At 33.3% G+C, this 17,827-nt stretch overlaps 1 protein-coding gene across 1 annotated transcript; it reads left to right on the forward strand.

Annotated features, from left to right (window-relative positions):
* Positions 1-7,476: 7,476 nt before the first annotated feature.
* Positions 7,477-12,308, forward strand: LOC110621235 (dnaJ protein ERDJ3A). Its single transcript, XM_021765430.2, has 7 exons — positions 7,477-7,697; positions 8,560-8,615; positions 9,610-9,683; positions 9,974-10,497; positions 10,581-10,922; positions 11,307-11,657; positions 11,752-12,308. Exons 1-7 carry the CDS (start codon positions 7,611-7,613, stop codon positions 12,037-12,039), a joined length of 1,722 nt encoding a protein of 573 aa, XP_021621122.1. The 5' UTR covers positions 7,477-7,610; the 3' UTR covers positions 12,040-12,308.
* The last annotated feature ends 5,519 nt before the right edge of the window (positions 12,309-17,827 follow it).

Consider the following 17,827-nt stretch of genomic DNA (forward strand, 5'->3'; position numbering starts at 1 on the left):
CAGCCTGCGAAATATGTCAGAGGGTGAAGCTGGAACATCAGAAGCCGGCTGGAATGCTTAACCCGCTACCTATTCCAGAATGGAAATGGGAGAACATAGCTATGGACTTTGTAGTGGGGTTACCGGCAACATCCAACAGACTAGACTCCATATGGGTGATTGTGGACAGACTCACCAAATCTGCTCACTTCATTCCAGTTAGGAGCAACTACTCTGTGGATAAGTTAGCGCAGGTTTATGTGGATGAAGTCGTCAGACTACATGGGGTCCCGGTATCTATAGTGTCAGATAGAGGGCCCCAGTTCACCTCCAGGTTTTGGCGGAGTCTGCAGAGTGCTATGGGTACCAGGTTAGATTTCAGTACTGCCTTCCACCCCCAGACTGATGGACAGTCAGAGAGGACAATCCAGACCATAGAAGATATGCTCAGAATGTGTGTGCTAGATTTTGGCGGTTCTTGGAAGCAACATCTACCTTTGGTGGAGTTTGCCTACAATAACAGCTATCATGCTAGCATAGGGATGGCTCCCTATGAAGCTTTATATGGGAGGAAGTGCAGGTCACCCGTTTGTTGGGAAGAGGTAGGAGAGAGGTCCTTAGCAGGGCCTGAGCTTGTTGAGATTACCAGCAGGGTGGTGCCCATTATCAGAGAAAGGATAGAGACTGCCACCAGCAGGCAGAAAAGTTATGCAGACATCCGCAGGAAACAGGTAGAGTTTCAGGAAGGGGATCTAGTATTGCTCAAGGTGTCTCCGATGAAAGGGGTGGTTCGATTTGGTAAAAAGGGTAAGCTAGCTCCGCGGTACATTGGACCCTTTGAAGTCCTGCAAAGGATTGGGAATGTATCATACAAGCTGGACTTGCCTGCTTCTATGGAAAGAATCCATCCGGTTTTCCATGTTTCCATGTTGAGGAAGTTCGTGTCAGATCCGGGCAAGGTTCTTAGCGAGCCTGATGTGGAGATCCAAGAGGATCTCACTTATGTTGAACAGCCAGTGCGGATTCTTGACACTCAGATCAGAAAGTTGAGGAACAAGGAAATCCCGATGGTGAAAGTCCTTTGGAACCACCACAATTTGGAAGAATGCACTTGGGAGACCCGGGAGTCCATGCTCCAGCAGTACCCCCACCTCTTCTAAGGTTAGTTGAGATGTGTTCCATGTGCTATATGTGTGTATGTTATGTTTGTTTCGCTATGCATGTACTAGTTGAGGAACATTCGGGGACGAATGTTCTTAAGGGGGGGAGAATGTAATACCCGGCTAGACTCCGGTATCGGAATTCCTACCGTCCGGTGGAATTTGGGTGTCGGAAACCTCTAGAAGGGTAAAAGCATGTTTTTATTAAATGTTTTCATGTATTTTAGTGTTTTAAGTATGATTTTAAATAAGTTTTTGCATGAAAATTCTTTAAGGAAAAACCCAGGTTCGGCCGCCGAAACTCACTTTCGGCCGCCGAACATGCATGGACTTTGGGAGGCACGTTAGGCCCCCGAAAGTCTAAGTGAGGGAAGTGCAGGTTCGGCCGCCGAACCTCATGATCGGCCGCCGAACATTGCATGGATGCGGAGGCACATTCGGCCCCCGAACGTGGCCTGGCCAGCCACTATAAAAGGGTCCCCTTGGTCCGCACGGGCGAGCTTTTTCTCTCCCATTGTCGGCCAAGGTGAGTCTCCACCGTTCCTCCCTCGATCTTGAGTGTTTCCTCTAGATCTTTCATGGTTTTAACAAGTTTATAACTTTGTTTTGAAGATTTGTGAGCTTTGAGCAAGTTTTGAGTGCTTGGAGGTTCAAAGAGCTTAATCTCTCCATCTCCAAGCTAGGATCGCTTTCCTCTCGTTTCTTCAAGAGGTAAGGGTCGATCTTGAACCCTTTTTATGTTTTAAACAAGTTTTAAGTAAGATCTATGGGTAGAAATGCATGTTAGGACATATGTTGAGTTTATGGGGTTTTGATGATGTTTGAGCAATGTAGCTTGATTGTGTGTGTATGAAGTGTTGTAGATGGGGTATATGCATGTTTGAGACCCCTAGGAACTTGTATGTGTGTTTTGGTTGAGAAATATGCATGACCTATGGTTTTGGGAGGCAGGAGGTTCATTTGAACCAAGTTTCTGCCGTTTGGCAGAAACCAGGTTCGGCAGCCGAAGGGAGTTTCGGCCGCCGAACCCCTCTTGTGAAGGCAGCTTTCGGCTGCCGAAGGTGCCCCCGAAAAGAGACTTTCGTCTCTGTCTGGCACTTTCGGCCGCCGAAGGTGCCGCCGAACCTAGCTGAGTTTCGTCTCTGTCCAGGACTTTCGGCCGCCGAAGGTGCCGCCGAAGGTGCCCTGTTCAGCCGTTTCATGCATATTTTCTGTGATGTTTTCATGATGTTTTAGGGGGTTTTTGGGGGATGTATTAGAGTTGTGTTTATATATGTTTGGTCCCTCATTGGAGTCCACCTGTGTAGGTTCGGACCCGAGGAACCGAGGACCCCAGCAGTGAGTGAGCTGCTTCAGTGTCTGGTCAGAGCTAACCAGAGGTGAGTGGAAACAAGCTTAATGTTTTAAATCAAGCAATTAAATGTTTTGAGCATGTTTCATGCATCATGATGACATGTAATAGGCTGATTGCATTAGTTCACGAATATGTCGCATTGCATTTTATTTTGTGGTTGTGGGTGAATGCTGTATGATCCAATTAGTCCACGAGGCTTTATATATGATATGACAGGAAGACCAGGACCCCATGCTACGGCCTGGCACGAGACTTTATATATGATATGACAGGAAGACCAGGACCCCATGCTACGGCCTGGCACGAGGCTTTATATATGATATGACAGGAAGACCAGGACCCCATGCTACGGCCTGGCACGAGACTTTATGTATGTTATGACAGGAAGACCAGGACCCCATGCTACGGCCTGGCACGAGACTATGTTGGGACTAATTGGTGACAGGTTCACCCTTGATGTGGATTGTCTGTGATATGATGCATTTCATGAAAGCATGAACTTTAATATAATGTTTTTAGTTTCTGCTCACTGGGCTTTTAGCTCACCCCTCTCCCCTAACCCCCAGGTTTGCAGGTACGGGAGTGATAGAGAAGAAAAGAAGAGAAAAGTCATATGTATGTAATAGCTAGAGTATGTGGACATGACAAATGATAAGAATGTAATGTAATTATGTTATTGAGGATAGAGTTGTGCTTGACCATAGTATATGTTAATCCCTTGGTATGTACATGATCTTGTGTTTTGATATTGATGTAAACCAACTCACCATATGATGTATAGCCCTTGAGGCTTTGTTGAAATCCCACAGAGGGATTAATGTTTATGTATATGATGAATATAGTGCATGCACAGGTTGAGTTTGGTGAATGAAGAAAAAGAAAAGTTTTTAATTCTTATGTATGTTTGATGATCATGTATGGGATTAAACAGGTGAACAGGATGTATGTAGGCTTGCTACGGGTTCCGGCGGCCTTAAGCCGACCTGAATCCTAGCGCCGGTAGCGGTCCGGATTTCCGGGGCGTTACAGTTGAGAAGTGCATATTTATGTCTAACTTGTGGGACTGTCAGGAAACTGTTATTCTTTTTTGGTTTTCTTTCTTTTTATGTTTTTCTTTTGTTGTTTCAAACTCTAACTAAGTTGGTATTTTCTTTTCAGCTTTTGTTGTGCCAATGGGTTCCATCAAACTTTTCAAGAATTTCACTTTGTCCCGGGAGAGCATGAAGGCGACTCTGGCCAGCTTTAAGGCCAACAAGTCCGTAGCTGACATGACCCGAGAGGTTTTCCAGGTTGCAGATTCTGCATCTTTAGCTCGCCGCTCTGCCCCTACCCCCGCGCCTTCCCTGGCTTTGGTACCTGTGAAGAGGGGCTCCCGTTCCATTATAGGCTACCATAGTTGGCATCGTAAACTTCTTTGGAATGGTTTCTTGTTGAACCCGTTTCACAAACAGTGATGAGGTTAGCAACAGGGGACTGTTGTTGTTGTCTCGTGCTCCTGACTCTATCAGTAATTGCTTTTTCAACCTTTCTAACTTTTGATCTATATCTATGTTCTCCCTTCTGGACCTCTTCTCCGAGCGGTAGTGGCTTTCTAACTCTTCACTCTCTGACCTTCCTGCTGGCTCAAAATAGTAACTCTCAATCCCATCATTTTTTATAAGGTCCCTCACTATCCTGCCCCCTAGCTCGGGCTATCGGCTTGTTTCTCCGACTGGCTTTTCCATCCCCATTGTCTGTCCTCCTACTATTCTATTGAGGGGCTTGATAGTTTAATGTGGATTGGGGCTCATTAGCGTTGAGCCCTTCGGCTACAGGTGGTATGCTCAACGGGGTACTGAGCCCTCTTTGTTGCAACATCTGGCCTAACTAGTGGGCCGTGTTTTATAACTGGAGAGCCATACTTTGCAGTTCTTGGTCAGATAAGGTAGTTTGAGGCATGGTCCCTGCTGAGCTTGGTGACGAGTTAAACAGTATGGGTCGCCAGTTCACTGGAGCAGTCGGGCTAGAGAATAAGAATTGTGGTTCTTCCTGAGTTGAGCTCAGGTCGTTTGGAGCATTTCCAGTATGGTTTTCACTGTGGTTGACCATGTGGATCTTAGTGGGTGAAATGAGAATGAGAACTACGATAATAAAAAGATTTCCTTCGTTCTCACAGATGGCGCCAATTAATGTCTGAGATCCAGTAAAGTGTAGGCTCAACGTGTATTTTGGTAAGTTTGGTCCATTCCTCCCCAATACTTTCTTTTATTCCTTTTCTCTTTTGTTCTCTAGTGACGTGTAACCACCGTTCTACACTCGTACCTCTCGACATAGTCACGCTCGACCGTATGTACTTCCGTACTGCATCTTTTCCCATTGTCAGTCGGCCATTTAATTCTATTCGGTACCATGTGGGCATGATCCCAAGCGTTACGAGATTTATTGCCCCACAGGTCCAGCAGATTAGTCGAGTCAGACTTTTAATATGTAATCTTGACTCCTGTCTAACTCGTCAAAGTAAGGCCTCAGCTTGCATATAAATTAGGCCCATATATCAAATTCTAATAGAATTAAGGTCTGATTTTTCTAATATAGGCTCAGTTATGCTGGGTGGCTAAGCTCATCTATCATTATCGGTGTGATTCTCAGAAAATCAAATGTTAGAAAATTCACATTTTAGAAGTTTGAAATGCAAGTACCTTTATTAATATATCAATATCAGCAAAAGTTAATAAAGCTTCATCTTTCTATGAAAAAAAAAACAGCAAGAGTTGAAAATTGGCTTTCAAATCAAAATTTAGAAAATGATGTTAGAAAAAAAAAATTACTCACTCCATCTCATAATTTTTATTTACTTTATTTTTTCATACATATTAAAATAAATAAATTTTTTAATTATACTTATATTAAAAATATTAAATTTTATTAATATTAAAATATATTTTAAGTGATTTTTTAAAATTAAAATAATATTAAATAGAGTTATGGTAGTAAATTTATATGTTATTATAATATAAAAAAAGTGTAATAATTTTGAAATGATAAAAAAAAGATATGGTAAAAAATTATGGGATGCAGGGTGTAATTAAGAATATTTTTAAGTGTAATAAGTATTCAAGTCAAAATTTTTATTCTTTTCCATGCTTTAGGTTAAAAAATTTGCTATTTAGTATCTTAATATATAAAACTCATTATTTAATTTTATAATTTTAAAAAATATATTAAAATATATCTAAAATTTTAAAAAATTTATTAATTAAATATTCTATTAAATTAGCTATTAATTATTTTATCATTTAATTTGTGGTTTGAGAAAACTTAACAGTCTCTCAATTATATATATATATTAATTAATTTTTCATATTAAAAATATTTTAAATTTTTCTGTGATATTGAATGACTACAATTAATTAAGGGACTAATTGGTAAATTTTCTTTAAGATTTTAGAGATTTTTTTATATTTTTCTAAACTACAAAGATCAAACAATAATTTTTTTCTTTCATATTCGAGTTTGAGCTTGTTGGCGTATTGGTTTACCCAAGTGTATATTTTAAAAAATTACTATTAAATCTTTAAATTTTTGAAAAAATCTTTACAAAATCCTTAACTAATCTATTAAGTCTTTATATTATCTGCTCAGTTACTATTAAGTCTTTATTGGTTCATTACTATTAATTTTTTTTAGTTCTTCTGTCAAATAACCTAGTAGCTAATCTATTTAGTTTTAATCAAAGGACTAAAGAATATAAAGATTTAAAATTATAGAGATTAAATAATTCATATAATTAAAAGTATAAAGACTAAAATAATATAAGGCAACTAATGAATTTTTAAATAGAAGGATTAAAGAGTTATATTTTTACAAATTATATGGATGTTTTAATTGAATAATTTTGAAATAGTGATCAACTAATTAATTTTATAAAAAATTAAGGACTTAATAATAATTTATTTTTTATGTTTTCAAATTTTATATTTTTTCTAATATTGAAAAAAATACAAATATTTACAATAATTTATATTTATATTCGATACTTTAAATTTTAAATAATAAAATTAATTTTTTAAATTTAATATAATAATAATAAAATTAAATTAAATTAATAATAAATTATAATATGATCTCTAAAGTTTTATTTGAATAATAAAATAATTCTTAAATATATATTTTTATTATAACAGTATTATTTTTTTATTAATTTCATTATTCACTCTCTATTATCACTTTTATATAATATCATAAATATTAATAAAAATTTAAAATATAAAAAAATAAAACTTTACAATTTAAAATATATAATATTTTATTTTATTAAAAATATTATTAATAAAAATAAAATTTTTAAGTATAAAAATATATACATAATTTATAATATTAAATATAAATATTGAGTAAAATATTTTAATATATATTATTTATATATGATGTTTAATATAACAAAATTTTATTTATAATAAATATTTATTTAATATAATATATTTAATATTATATATAATAAATATGAATTATATTTAATTTTAATATACAATTTTAAATATTATATTATAATTTATCATTCACTTATATAAATTTAATTTAATATTTTCAGTTATAATTATAATAAATTAAAAATATTTAATTTTATTATTTAAAATTAAAGAGTTAAATATAAATATAAATTATTTTTTATTTTTTAATAGATATATATATATTTAATGATTTCGGAATGGGCTCGATTTGGGTAAGGAAGCTGTCTGGAGTTTTTGTAGCGTAGTTCTAATTCATGTGGACTTGGCCTTTTAATTTAATGAAATATATATTTTTGATAAAAAAAGAAAAGAAAAATAATATAATGGCACGTGACGCGGTACATGGACATGTGACGGTGCCTCAAGCCGAAGAATTCTAACAATCCTATTGGTCAGTTTGCGTGGAGTAACACGAAAACGCCACGTTTGCCTAACTGCCCGATACCGGAAGTATCTGGAATGTCCACCACCCCTGCGTAACTATTAATGCCCTCCCCTTCAATTCGTTCTCCCTCTCCTGTTGCTCGTCTTGCCTTTTCTTTAACACACCCTCCATTTTAACGTCAATCGAAGCTCAGCACAAGCTCTCTCCGTGGGATTTCCCTTTCGACTACAGATTTTCAGAAGATGAACAAGCGCTTTACATTGTCATTGACTGTCGTTTTATCTTTGGTTCTGTTATTTGGAGAGGCGAAAACTATTGATCCTTACAAGGTAAATTCAATTGATTCCATTCTTTTGTTTTTCTAATGGTTTTAAAGAAAATTTTTGCCCCGAATTGCATTTGGGCGTGGATTCTCATTGTTCACCATTCTCCTTTTGATGTATGTTTGGATCAATTTTTGCGCCTCCTACAATTTCCTCTACATTTGGGGGGAAATTTTGAACTTTATATTTCCTGAGTAAAATTGTTGGCTTTTGGTGTTCAGTTAAAGCTGATTGAATCTCATCTCAGTGGCTTTTGCTCTGAAATTTGAAGCCTGTATATGGAGCAGATGATCTGTTAGTTTCAAATTTGTGAACAAAAGAATTTGCTTCGAAATTAAGCTAACTGGTTTTTGGGATTATGTTTTTCATTAGTCATGTTGGATAAATTGTGCCTAGTGATTTTTTTTTTTTTTCATTTTTAACATTAACTAATGAGTTGAATCTGTAAAAAGTTTTTGGCTTTTATCATTTCGGCAGAAAGTAAACGAGACTTCTTAATGATAATCCTAGTAAACTTTTGAATACAATAGCCTGTTACCTTTAATCTAAGTTCCTAAAGATTGAAGAATATAGACAACACCCTCCCCCCCCCCTTTCAGTATTTTTTATATGAAGCGGTTGCTTCCATGTGATTCCAGTCTCAAGGCTCTTATGTTGCAGATTGCATCAATCAATGACTCCTCCTGTGGAAATATTGATGATAATAATAAAAGAAAGAAATAACTTCCAATGTGGTTCTTTTTCTTTTCAAGTATTCCAACAATCCAATGTAGTGTGTTTGCACAAAATTGTATTCCATTTGAGACAATTTAGCTATGCTTGTGATTTAATTTTATTCAAGTTTTTACGGACTATTTATTCCTGCCAGGTTCTTGGTGTTGAGAAGAACGCAGGTCAACGTGAAATTCAGAAAGCCTTCCACAAGTATATTCTCTCTTCGCACTCTGTTCTTGTTTCAAAATCTTTGGCTTTGATGTCTTTTGAACTCTTGATTTAGTTCCTTTCTACTCTAGATGTATTTATTGACTATGCTTTTGAATGTATTAAAAGTCAGAGCATTTATACTCAATTGTTACTTTCTTTGTGCATGATTTGAAGAACATTGGTATTGCGTTAGTCTCATCTGAGGGCCTTAATGTGTATTTGGAAGGTAAACCTTAGGCTTGGTCCTCTCTTTTGGTTATCGAGCATTCTTTGTGTTAATGATTTATGAGGTCCCAGTACAATGCATTGTAGTACTGAAGAAGGAACTGGGTTTAATGTAATTGATATAGAGAGGTAGACATATCTGTTTCTCTGAGTAGTTATACAGAAGAAGATTCCCAGAAGATCTTCATGATGTGGTTTTATATATAACTTGTTTGAATTTTCTGTTATAGATCTTGATTTTATTGTTCATCAATTTGTATGTGGTGCATAGTATGTGTTACTTGCAAGCACATTCTTTTGAGGTTTGAGACAAACAAGAAATTAGAGTTCAAAAATTTTGGTCTGAAAGTCTATAAGGTTTAGACCCCAAATGACACTTCTTAACCACTTTAGGGGGCTGGAGGGAGGTGTTATATATAACCAATCCAAGTGGTCTATGATTGCATCTTAGAGGCATTCTTGTCGTTCCATAGATCCAAGTCCAAGGCCTATCTCTAGTTAACTAAGAACTTTAGCGTGCCACCATAGGTGGTGTGGCATACAATGTGGACTCATCGCCTGTTTGGGATGGTCTGGTATTTATTTAGCTGTGTTTCATATTGTTATGTTTTCTAATGCTACAATACTTGCTGTTTTATGTATTTCATTCTATTTGCACTGTGTACATAATTTTCCACACAAAGAGGCTAACAGAAACCTCCCCTCCCACCCACAACTATTTTTATGCCGTGTCTAATTGCTCATCATGGGCCAACTTATCTTTTTGTAGGCTCTCTCTTCAATATCATCCTGACAAGAATAAAAATAAGGGTGCTCAAGAGAAGTTTGCTCAGATCAATAACGGTATGTGTCACTGTTCCTACTAACTCTTTTCTTGCTGAAGCACTAGCCATACTTGTGTGCCTGGATTTCTATTTAAATAAAAGTTTAGTTGTTTTTGGTGTTTGCTTGATTAGTTACAGTGCTGAACTAAAATGCTAGCTGAGGAGCATCTTTTGGGCATGAAAAGATTAAATTATCATTTCATAAATCAATAACATCAGCAAAAAATGGGATCCTTAGTTTTTCTGATCTCCATGATTACTAATATTTCCTGTTCTAGTTTGATTTTGACTTCTGCATTTTCATTTCAGCATATGAGATTCTATCAGATGAAGAGAAAAGGAAAAATTATGATCTATATGGAGATGAGAAGGGCAATCCTGGATTTGATGCTGGCTATCCTGGGGACCAGGGTGGATATACTTATTTTAAAGGTGGTGGACAGGGGCAAAGTCATTTTTCATTCAGGCCAGATGAATGGCAAAACATGGGGGGACAGGGAGGTTCCCAATCATTCTCGTTTTCATTTGGTGGTCCCAGTTCTCAGAATTCATTTGGTTTTGGCATGAATGATATTTTTTCCAATCTTTTTGGGGGTGATGGTGGTCGCAATCAGTTTGGTGGTTTCAGTGGTTCTTCCAGGTCTCAATCTGGTTTTGGCTTTAGGAGCTCCCCTAAGAGTTTCAAGCCTATAAATTCTAAAATTTTCAAGAAAGAAATTGCTGAACAAGGCATGACTTGGCTTTTGTTATCCTATACTCCTTCATTGAGAGGTAGCCACTATTATGAATCAATCATACAGGAGGTTGCTGATTCATTCCAAGGAGCTCTGAAGGTACATATATTTGCGTACCTTAATGCTTTATATCATGTGATTTTATATTATTCATTCACGTGCGCACTTTTGTGTTCTTACAGGTAGGAACCATTAATTGTGAAACTGAGAAGTCCTTTTGTATTGAGCTTGGCATACATCCCCGCCAAGTGCCAAGGGTATTTGTCTATTCATACAAAGCAAGTGATAAGGGTTCTTTGGTGGAGTACAATGGTGATTTGGTTGCTAGGAATTTGAAGACTTTTTGTCAAGAACATTTGCCGAGGTTTTCAAAGCGGATTGATCTGAAACACCTTGAGACTTCCTCTGGTAGCAAGGAAAAATTGCCCAGAGTTTTACTTCTCTCCACCAAAAAAGATACACCTGTGATTTGGCGTGTCCTTAGTGGCTTATATCATAATCGCTTCAATTTCAATGATGCAGAGGTAAGGTTATGGACTGCTAGCCAGCTTAATTTGTTTATGAATTTATTTTTGCCATTGGACCTTTCCAGCTGACAAAGTTTGGAGATGATCTCTCTGTTCTATAGTGGTCCAGAATATACATACGAATGTACTAGATATTCAGCTTAAACATGATAGGCTTACATTTTGAAGCTCCATTACTAAAGAAATGCTTGTTGTGTGCTAAAAATGCTGATGCGTGATGAAATTCCAATATCAAACTAAAATATTTCTGCTTGGGACCTTTGCAGATCATTTTGCATCCCTACCATAGAAAAAATTAGTGACAGCTTTCTATTGAAGGGAAAATATGCTTATCATAATCTATTTATCTTTTGAGATTAACTAAGATAATTGTTGGTCTAGGTTCATGGTGTCAGTGATCCACTGGTAAAAAAGTTAGGAGTTGATGCACTTCCGGCTATAGTTGGTTGGTTATCAAATGGGGAAAAGCATGTCTTAAAAGCAGGGATTTCTGTGAAAGATTTGCAATCTGCAGTTCAAGATCTTAGCACCTTACTTGATGGTTTTGATAAAAAGAATAAGAAGACAGCATCAAGTCAAGCTCGAAAGCGTGATGATCCTGTTGAGGAACAGTTACCTTTGTTGACAGGGTTGAATTTTGAAGCTCTGTGCGGGGAAAAGAATCCCGTTTGCATCGTAGGTGCTTTCAGAAATTCAAAAGCAAGGGAGAAACTGGAATCCATCTTATCCGAGGCAAGTTGAGATGCCAATATACAGAATTTAATCTAACTTTTCTAAAACGCTGTATGACTGATTCTATTATTTGCTGCATGGTTTGTGTTATTAGGTATCTCAAAAATCATTTTCAAGGCAAAGGAATGCAGCGTCTGGTGCTGGGGATTCTGTTACATATACTCTCTTAGATGCAAACAAGCAGCCAGCATTCTTAAACGCATTTGAAAAATCTGGATTCAAGTCATCAGATAAGTTACTGTTGGCATACAAACCTCGAAAGGGGAAGTTTGCCATATTGAAGAGTGAAATGACTGCAGAAGAAGTGGAGAGATTCATTAGCTCTGTTCTTAATGGAGATGTACAATTTACCAAGACAAGACAAAAGCCAGTGATCAAATGAGACAGACAGCTAATGTTAACGTTAGAATCAGGTTTCTGATCTGATGTACATAGAATAGAAGAGAATATCATGATTTTAGTATCAACATTGTAAGAGTAGATATGGAATAGTGGGAGAGTCTGTCATCCTGCAAAACTGCAGTTCTTTTTGTAATACAAAAATGGCATATATGGGTGGGATGGGAAAATCTGCTTACCCTCGAGTAGATTTGATATTTTGTTTCGAGTACGGCCTCGCATAGAATGTAATTAATTATTTTTCTTTTTGCATTCCAAAAATTCTTCATAGGGATGAGGTCTGAGCTTATATATAGTGTCTTTCCGGGTTATTTTGGTAAGCTTGTGGTTTATTGTAGATGGGCTTTATTTCGAGACCTGTGGTTTTTTTTGTGTGAGATCTCAAAATCGATGTGAGGGTTTGGTTTAGGGGTGGGTACCTTCTGGGGTCGTCTACTAGGCAAAAATGTTACTTTGGTGACCCTCAACATCATATCGGTGAAAGGAGCTTTGGCCACCGTTCTCTCATGGCTGTCGTCTGCCTGATTTTTCTTCTTCTAACTTTACTGATCTCAGATCTTCTTTGCTTGAAGCTCATGATTTTGAAAGAAGATTCGACTGTTTCCATTCTTAAGGCCTCGGCTCGCAGCATCGGCTTCTGGAGACCTTGGCAACAAACTTCTTGATCCTTCAATTTGTTTTTTAAGTTTACTTGGCAACATTATTATGATCTCTGTTCATCAGCCATGGGTTCTTTATCTTTTTTGGGTTAGTGTTACAATGAAATTTCTGAACTCACATATTGTTTTTTCCATGATCAAAGCACTATTTGGGAGCAATTTGCTTTCTTCGATGGCTGCAAAAGGTTCTTAGCTTTTGGGTCCAGGATTGACAACGGCGATTCAGATGGCAATGGAATGCTTTCAGAGCTTTCTCTGATTGGGCCTCTTATTTAGGTGTGGATCGAAGTGTTTATTATTGTATCTTTGGGCCTTTTATAAATTATTCTCTTTCAATTTTTCTTTTTGTATGTTGTTAAACATTTTTAATTTAATAAAGTCAAATTACCTTTGATAAATAAAAAAAAAAAATCAATAGGATGTGCTAGCGTACATTCATTTAAAGGAACGAAGGGCTCCTTAGCAGTCTACATGTTTCGCCAACTTTACGCCTGGCCCTATGAACCACTCATGCCAACGCCCTGTGAACCACTAATGCCAACTGTACGCCTGGCCCTGTGAACCACTCGTGTAACATTCTTGGATCGAATATTCTATATTTTTTGATAAATTACATTTTAATTTTTAAATTTTAATATAATTAATGAATCAAATTTTATATTTTTAAAATATAATTAATGAATTGATCTCTATATTTTTATAACTGAACACTTAAATTTCTTTATAATCAATCCATTCAAATTAGAAGTATTTTTATTTATTTTTACCATTAAACGTATGAAAATATCTTTATTATTCTTTTTAAATATATAAATTATATTTAATTTTTAAATTTTAACATAATTAATAAATTAGTCCCTATATTTTTAAAATTATACACTTCTAATTTATTATAATTTATTTTCATTTATTATAATTTAGACATTTTGATTTCTCATTTTTTATTTAAAAGAATACTTTTTTTTTGAAGTCTATTTAAAAGAATACTTAAGTTTCATTAACTTTTATCTATAATATCTTATTTAACTAATTTTTAATATTTTTTATTTTTCAATTTTCATTTATTAAAATACTTCAATACTTATAATTTCTAAAATTTTCAGAAAATACTTATAATTTCATATATTTTTAAATAGTTCTAAATAACCTTTAAGTAGGTTATGAACTTTTGTAAAGAATATTTTAGAAAGAAATTATATTTTTAGAAGAAATTTGATCATCTACTAATTTTGAACTAATATCTGTAATAAATGGAAAAAGTATAATTTTAGATGGATTATAAATATAAATGGTTAAAAATTTAGTTTTAAAAATATAAAAATTGATCCGTCAATTATGATAAAACTTAGAGATTAAAGACAATATAAAAATTTTTATTGATATATGACTAATTAGACTCTATCAGAAATTTTAACCAATAACGTTTGGTTAAGACGAAACAATAGAAACGAGAGATTAAAAGTCGAAAATTTTTATTGAAGTTCTTGAAAAATTGAAGTCTAAAACTGTCGAGTAAAAACTATTTATAATAGAAAATCTTAATATGAAAAATTATAAAAGAAAATCTAAAAATAATCAAAATGCAAAATTAATCCATAAATGGTGTAATTTTTGCCTCAAATTTTGTGACAGTCTTACGGTCCATCGTCACACTTTTGAAAGTCATGAGTACCAAAATTTTTTTTCCGAAAAACTATCGTGGGTTTTCATTTAATGTCGACTATAAAAATTAGGGCCGGTCTAAATCGACTGTAAAATTCAAGACTTTGAGTATTTAAAATATTTATAGAGAGTGTTTTGAGTATTTAAAATATTTATTCCCTTCTGAGGATGAATTAATTATATAAAAATTTAAGTGTTAAATTTTAAAAATATAATAATTTATCCATTAATTACATTAAGATTCTTAATCAAAGTATAATTTATTTTTTTTAGAAAAAATATTCTATGTTTGGAAAAAGCAAATTTGATTCTCTCATTTGCCTTGAGAAAAAAAAAATACTCTCATTTGCCCATCTTTTTTATATAATTATTTCTATAACTATGTATATCAAATTATTTATAGATTTATTTGTTTATATAAATGAATAAAATTTAAATATATCAAAATTTTAATATTTGTAAAAATTTATGTTTTAATTCAAATTTTGTAATTTAGTTTAGAATAAACTTCTAAATATTAAATTGGTTAAAGTTTATATTTATTAGTTTTCTCTGTTCCATTACTCTTTCTATTTGCTTATCATTTATCACATAAATTTCGTAAATTATTTTTAAATTAAAATTTGAATTTTTGATGTAATTAAATCAATAGGTAAGTATCAACTATAATTATTTAATCTAAACATATTAATTATATAGTATCTATTTAGTCAATTGTATAAATAAGAATATTTTGTTAATTTAAGAACTATTACATTTTGTCTTACATTTTTATGAATAGTTACATTTTAATTATATAATAAAATGATATTAAATTTTTTATTTTTAATATATTTAATATGGTTAAAAATAGAGCTGAAATGTGATTAGTCAATCTACAAAATAGATGTGAGATGATTAGCGCTTATAGTCATTATGATATTTAAGATAATAAACTGATAGAATATTTAAGATAATAAATTGATAGAATGAACAAATATAATGAATTGTTTTGAATTTAGAATCCGTGTGTAAAAATGTATATCTTGATTTCTGTGTACATTTATTTTTATATTCTAAAAAAATAGAGTTAGTTATCGAATCTATTGAAATCTGTCTGGAATCAACTAATGGATAGAAAATTCTACATTTGTAGGTGTAGTAGGAATATACTAGATTAAATTCACTAACAATAACTTTACATGAATGCTCGATTTACTAGAGAGAGGGCGAGTGTTGGTAAAAAATCGAGCGTTGCAATATGATTGACAACTCATGTCTTATTTGAGCTATTATCTATCGCATTAATATTATCTTTTATAGAATACAAAAATAATATCTATTAATAGATAAATTATAAAGTTTTGAGAAACCGTTAATTAATAAACAATAATCTCTTATTCCAAAGGAAAAAAAAAATAGTAATCTATATATTTACATGGGTAAATATTTTGCCATAAAATATTAATTAATAAACGAATTGCTATGTAATTTTTTTTAAAAAAAATATTAATATTGTAATAAAATTTAAATCTAGTAAAAAATATGCTATGTAATAAAAATATTTTATAACAAAAATAAATTAATTCATACTATGAATATTAAAGAGTGTTTATGGTACGTGCGTTGTATATATATCTTTAATTTTTTTTTTCATGATTGTGCTTTAAATTGTAATTTTTTTACTTGCAATATATTTATTCTTTTACTTAAATTTGTGAAAGATTAAATGCACTATTAATGAATCTACAAATAATTAAATTATATTCTTAATTTTATTTTGCTACATTAAATATCAATTTAACTATAATTATGTGGAATTTTCACACGCTCAAACTTTTTGGAAGGTGAGACTTTTTTTTCTTTGGAATATTGGAATAAGAGCGAATCGTATTCAGTTTAAATAAAAAAAGTTCGCTGAATCAAATTAGTTTAAATTTTAAGTTAATTTTTTATTTATTTCAATTCGATTCGATTTTTAATTTTAAAAATTTTAATTATTTCAGTTCGATTCGATTTTAATAAAAAAAAACTGAACCAAACTAATTAGTAATAATAATATATTATTTTTAATAATATAGAAAAATTAAATTATATAAAAATTAAAATATTCTAATTAAAATTTAAAATAGTAAAAGCAAAATGTAAAAAATAAAAATTTATTAAAAATTTAAAATGATTAAATCGAATCGAATTAAATTGTTTAAATTTAATTTAATTTTTGATAAAATCAGTTTGATTTATTTTTATAAATATTAAAATTTTAAATTTTAATTTATTTAATTTAATTTAATTTTAAATCCAACCGATTATTTATAAGTTTAGATTCCACATCTTACTTGTTTTTAGATAAACTCCAAATAAGAGGTCGAAAAGTAGTGAAGAGATTTTCTCTCACTTTTCTATTTTTCTCTTTAGAAGGTTCTCTCTATTTAGTGGGTCCCCCAGTGGGACTTTCTCTTCCTTTGCGGAGAGTGGGTCTCTCCCTTTCCATCTCCAAATGGAATTGTATTTTTTTATTATTTTGATTTTATTGGTAAATGGGAATATTTGAGAGGGTTCTTTTAAATCTGCATTGTTATTTTTTTCCTTACAAGCGGTGCTTCGATTAGCTTCTATTTCAAATTTTGGACCTGCATGTTTGGTCAACTTCCATTGGAAGCAATGGCTATTGTTGGAATTGTCCTTTGAGCTTCAATAGGCCTACATCTATTATTTTGCTCTGTGAAGGCTCATTTTCATTAGTTTGATGCTGAGTATCATGAAGGCGTAAAGCTTGTCCTATCTTCTGGATGACAACCCTCAATACTAGCGTCTCTCCACTTAGCTTGGATTAGTTCCCATGGCTATGGTACTTTGCTGATGGGTTATGAAGGCTCCTACGTCTATTGGATTTTCTTGGGTGGTGTTTGTGGTCTGTGTGCCTCATTTGGTCCTCTTCTCTTATTAGACTTTTGCATGTTCTCCTCCAGTAAATGCTCTTAGCGGCAGCAACAAATTGAGCCCTCCAAACCTCAATACCTTTGTTAGGGTTGTTTATTTTTATGGGCCTTGATCTTATCTTTAAATTTTTTCTTTTTTATCTTTTTCTAAGCATCTCAAACCTATTATTATTCATCTGTACTGGGCTTCTAGCCTTTTATTGTGAGTCACGAATCTATTGTGAATCTAAAAAATCTTTAATGAATTGATCCCATGATCGCTGTAGACTATTGGAGCTCTTCTAGTATTTTCTTCATAGACTCTAGTAAAATACTAGACTAGTACTTCATGTTGAATCCCACATTGATTGTGAAAATGGATAATATGCTCCTTATATGGGTTATAGTCACTCTTTCCTCTTGAGCTAGTTTTTGGGATGAGTTAGGCCTGATCCAAATTTAACATGGTATCAGAGCCTCCCCATCCGATATTGGGCGCCCCATAAATGTGTTACGCACCAGTAAAAAATTCTGGACGTGAGAGTATATT

This window comes from Manihot esculenta, chromosome 8 (assembly GCF_001659605.2).
Source record: "Manihot esculenta cultivar AM560-2 chromosome 8, M.esculenta_v8, whole genome shotgun sequence".
In the NCBI taxonomy this organism is placed as follows: Eukaryota; Viridiplantae; Streptophyta; class Magnoliopsida; order Malpighiales; family Euphorbiaceae; genus Manihot; species Manihot esculenta.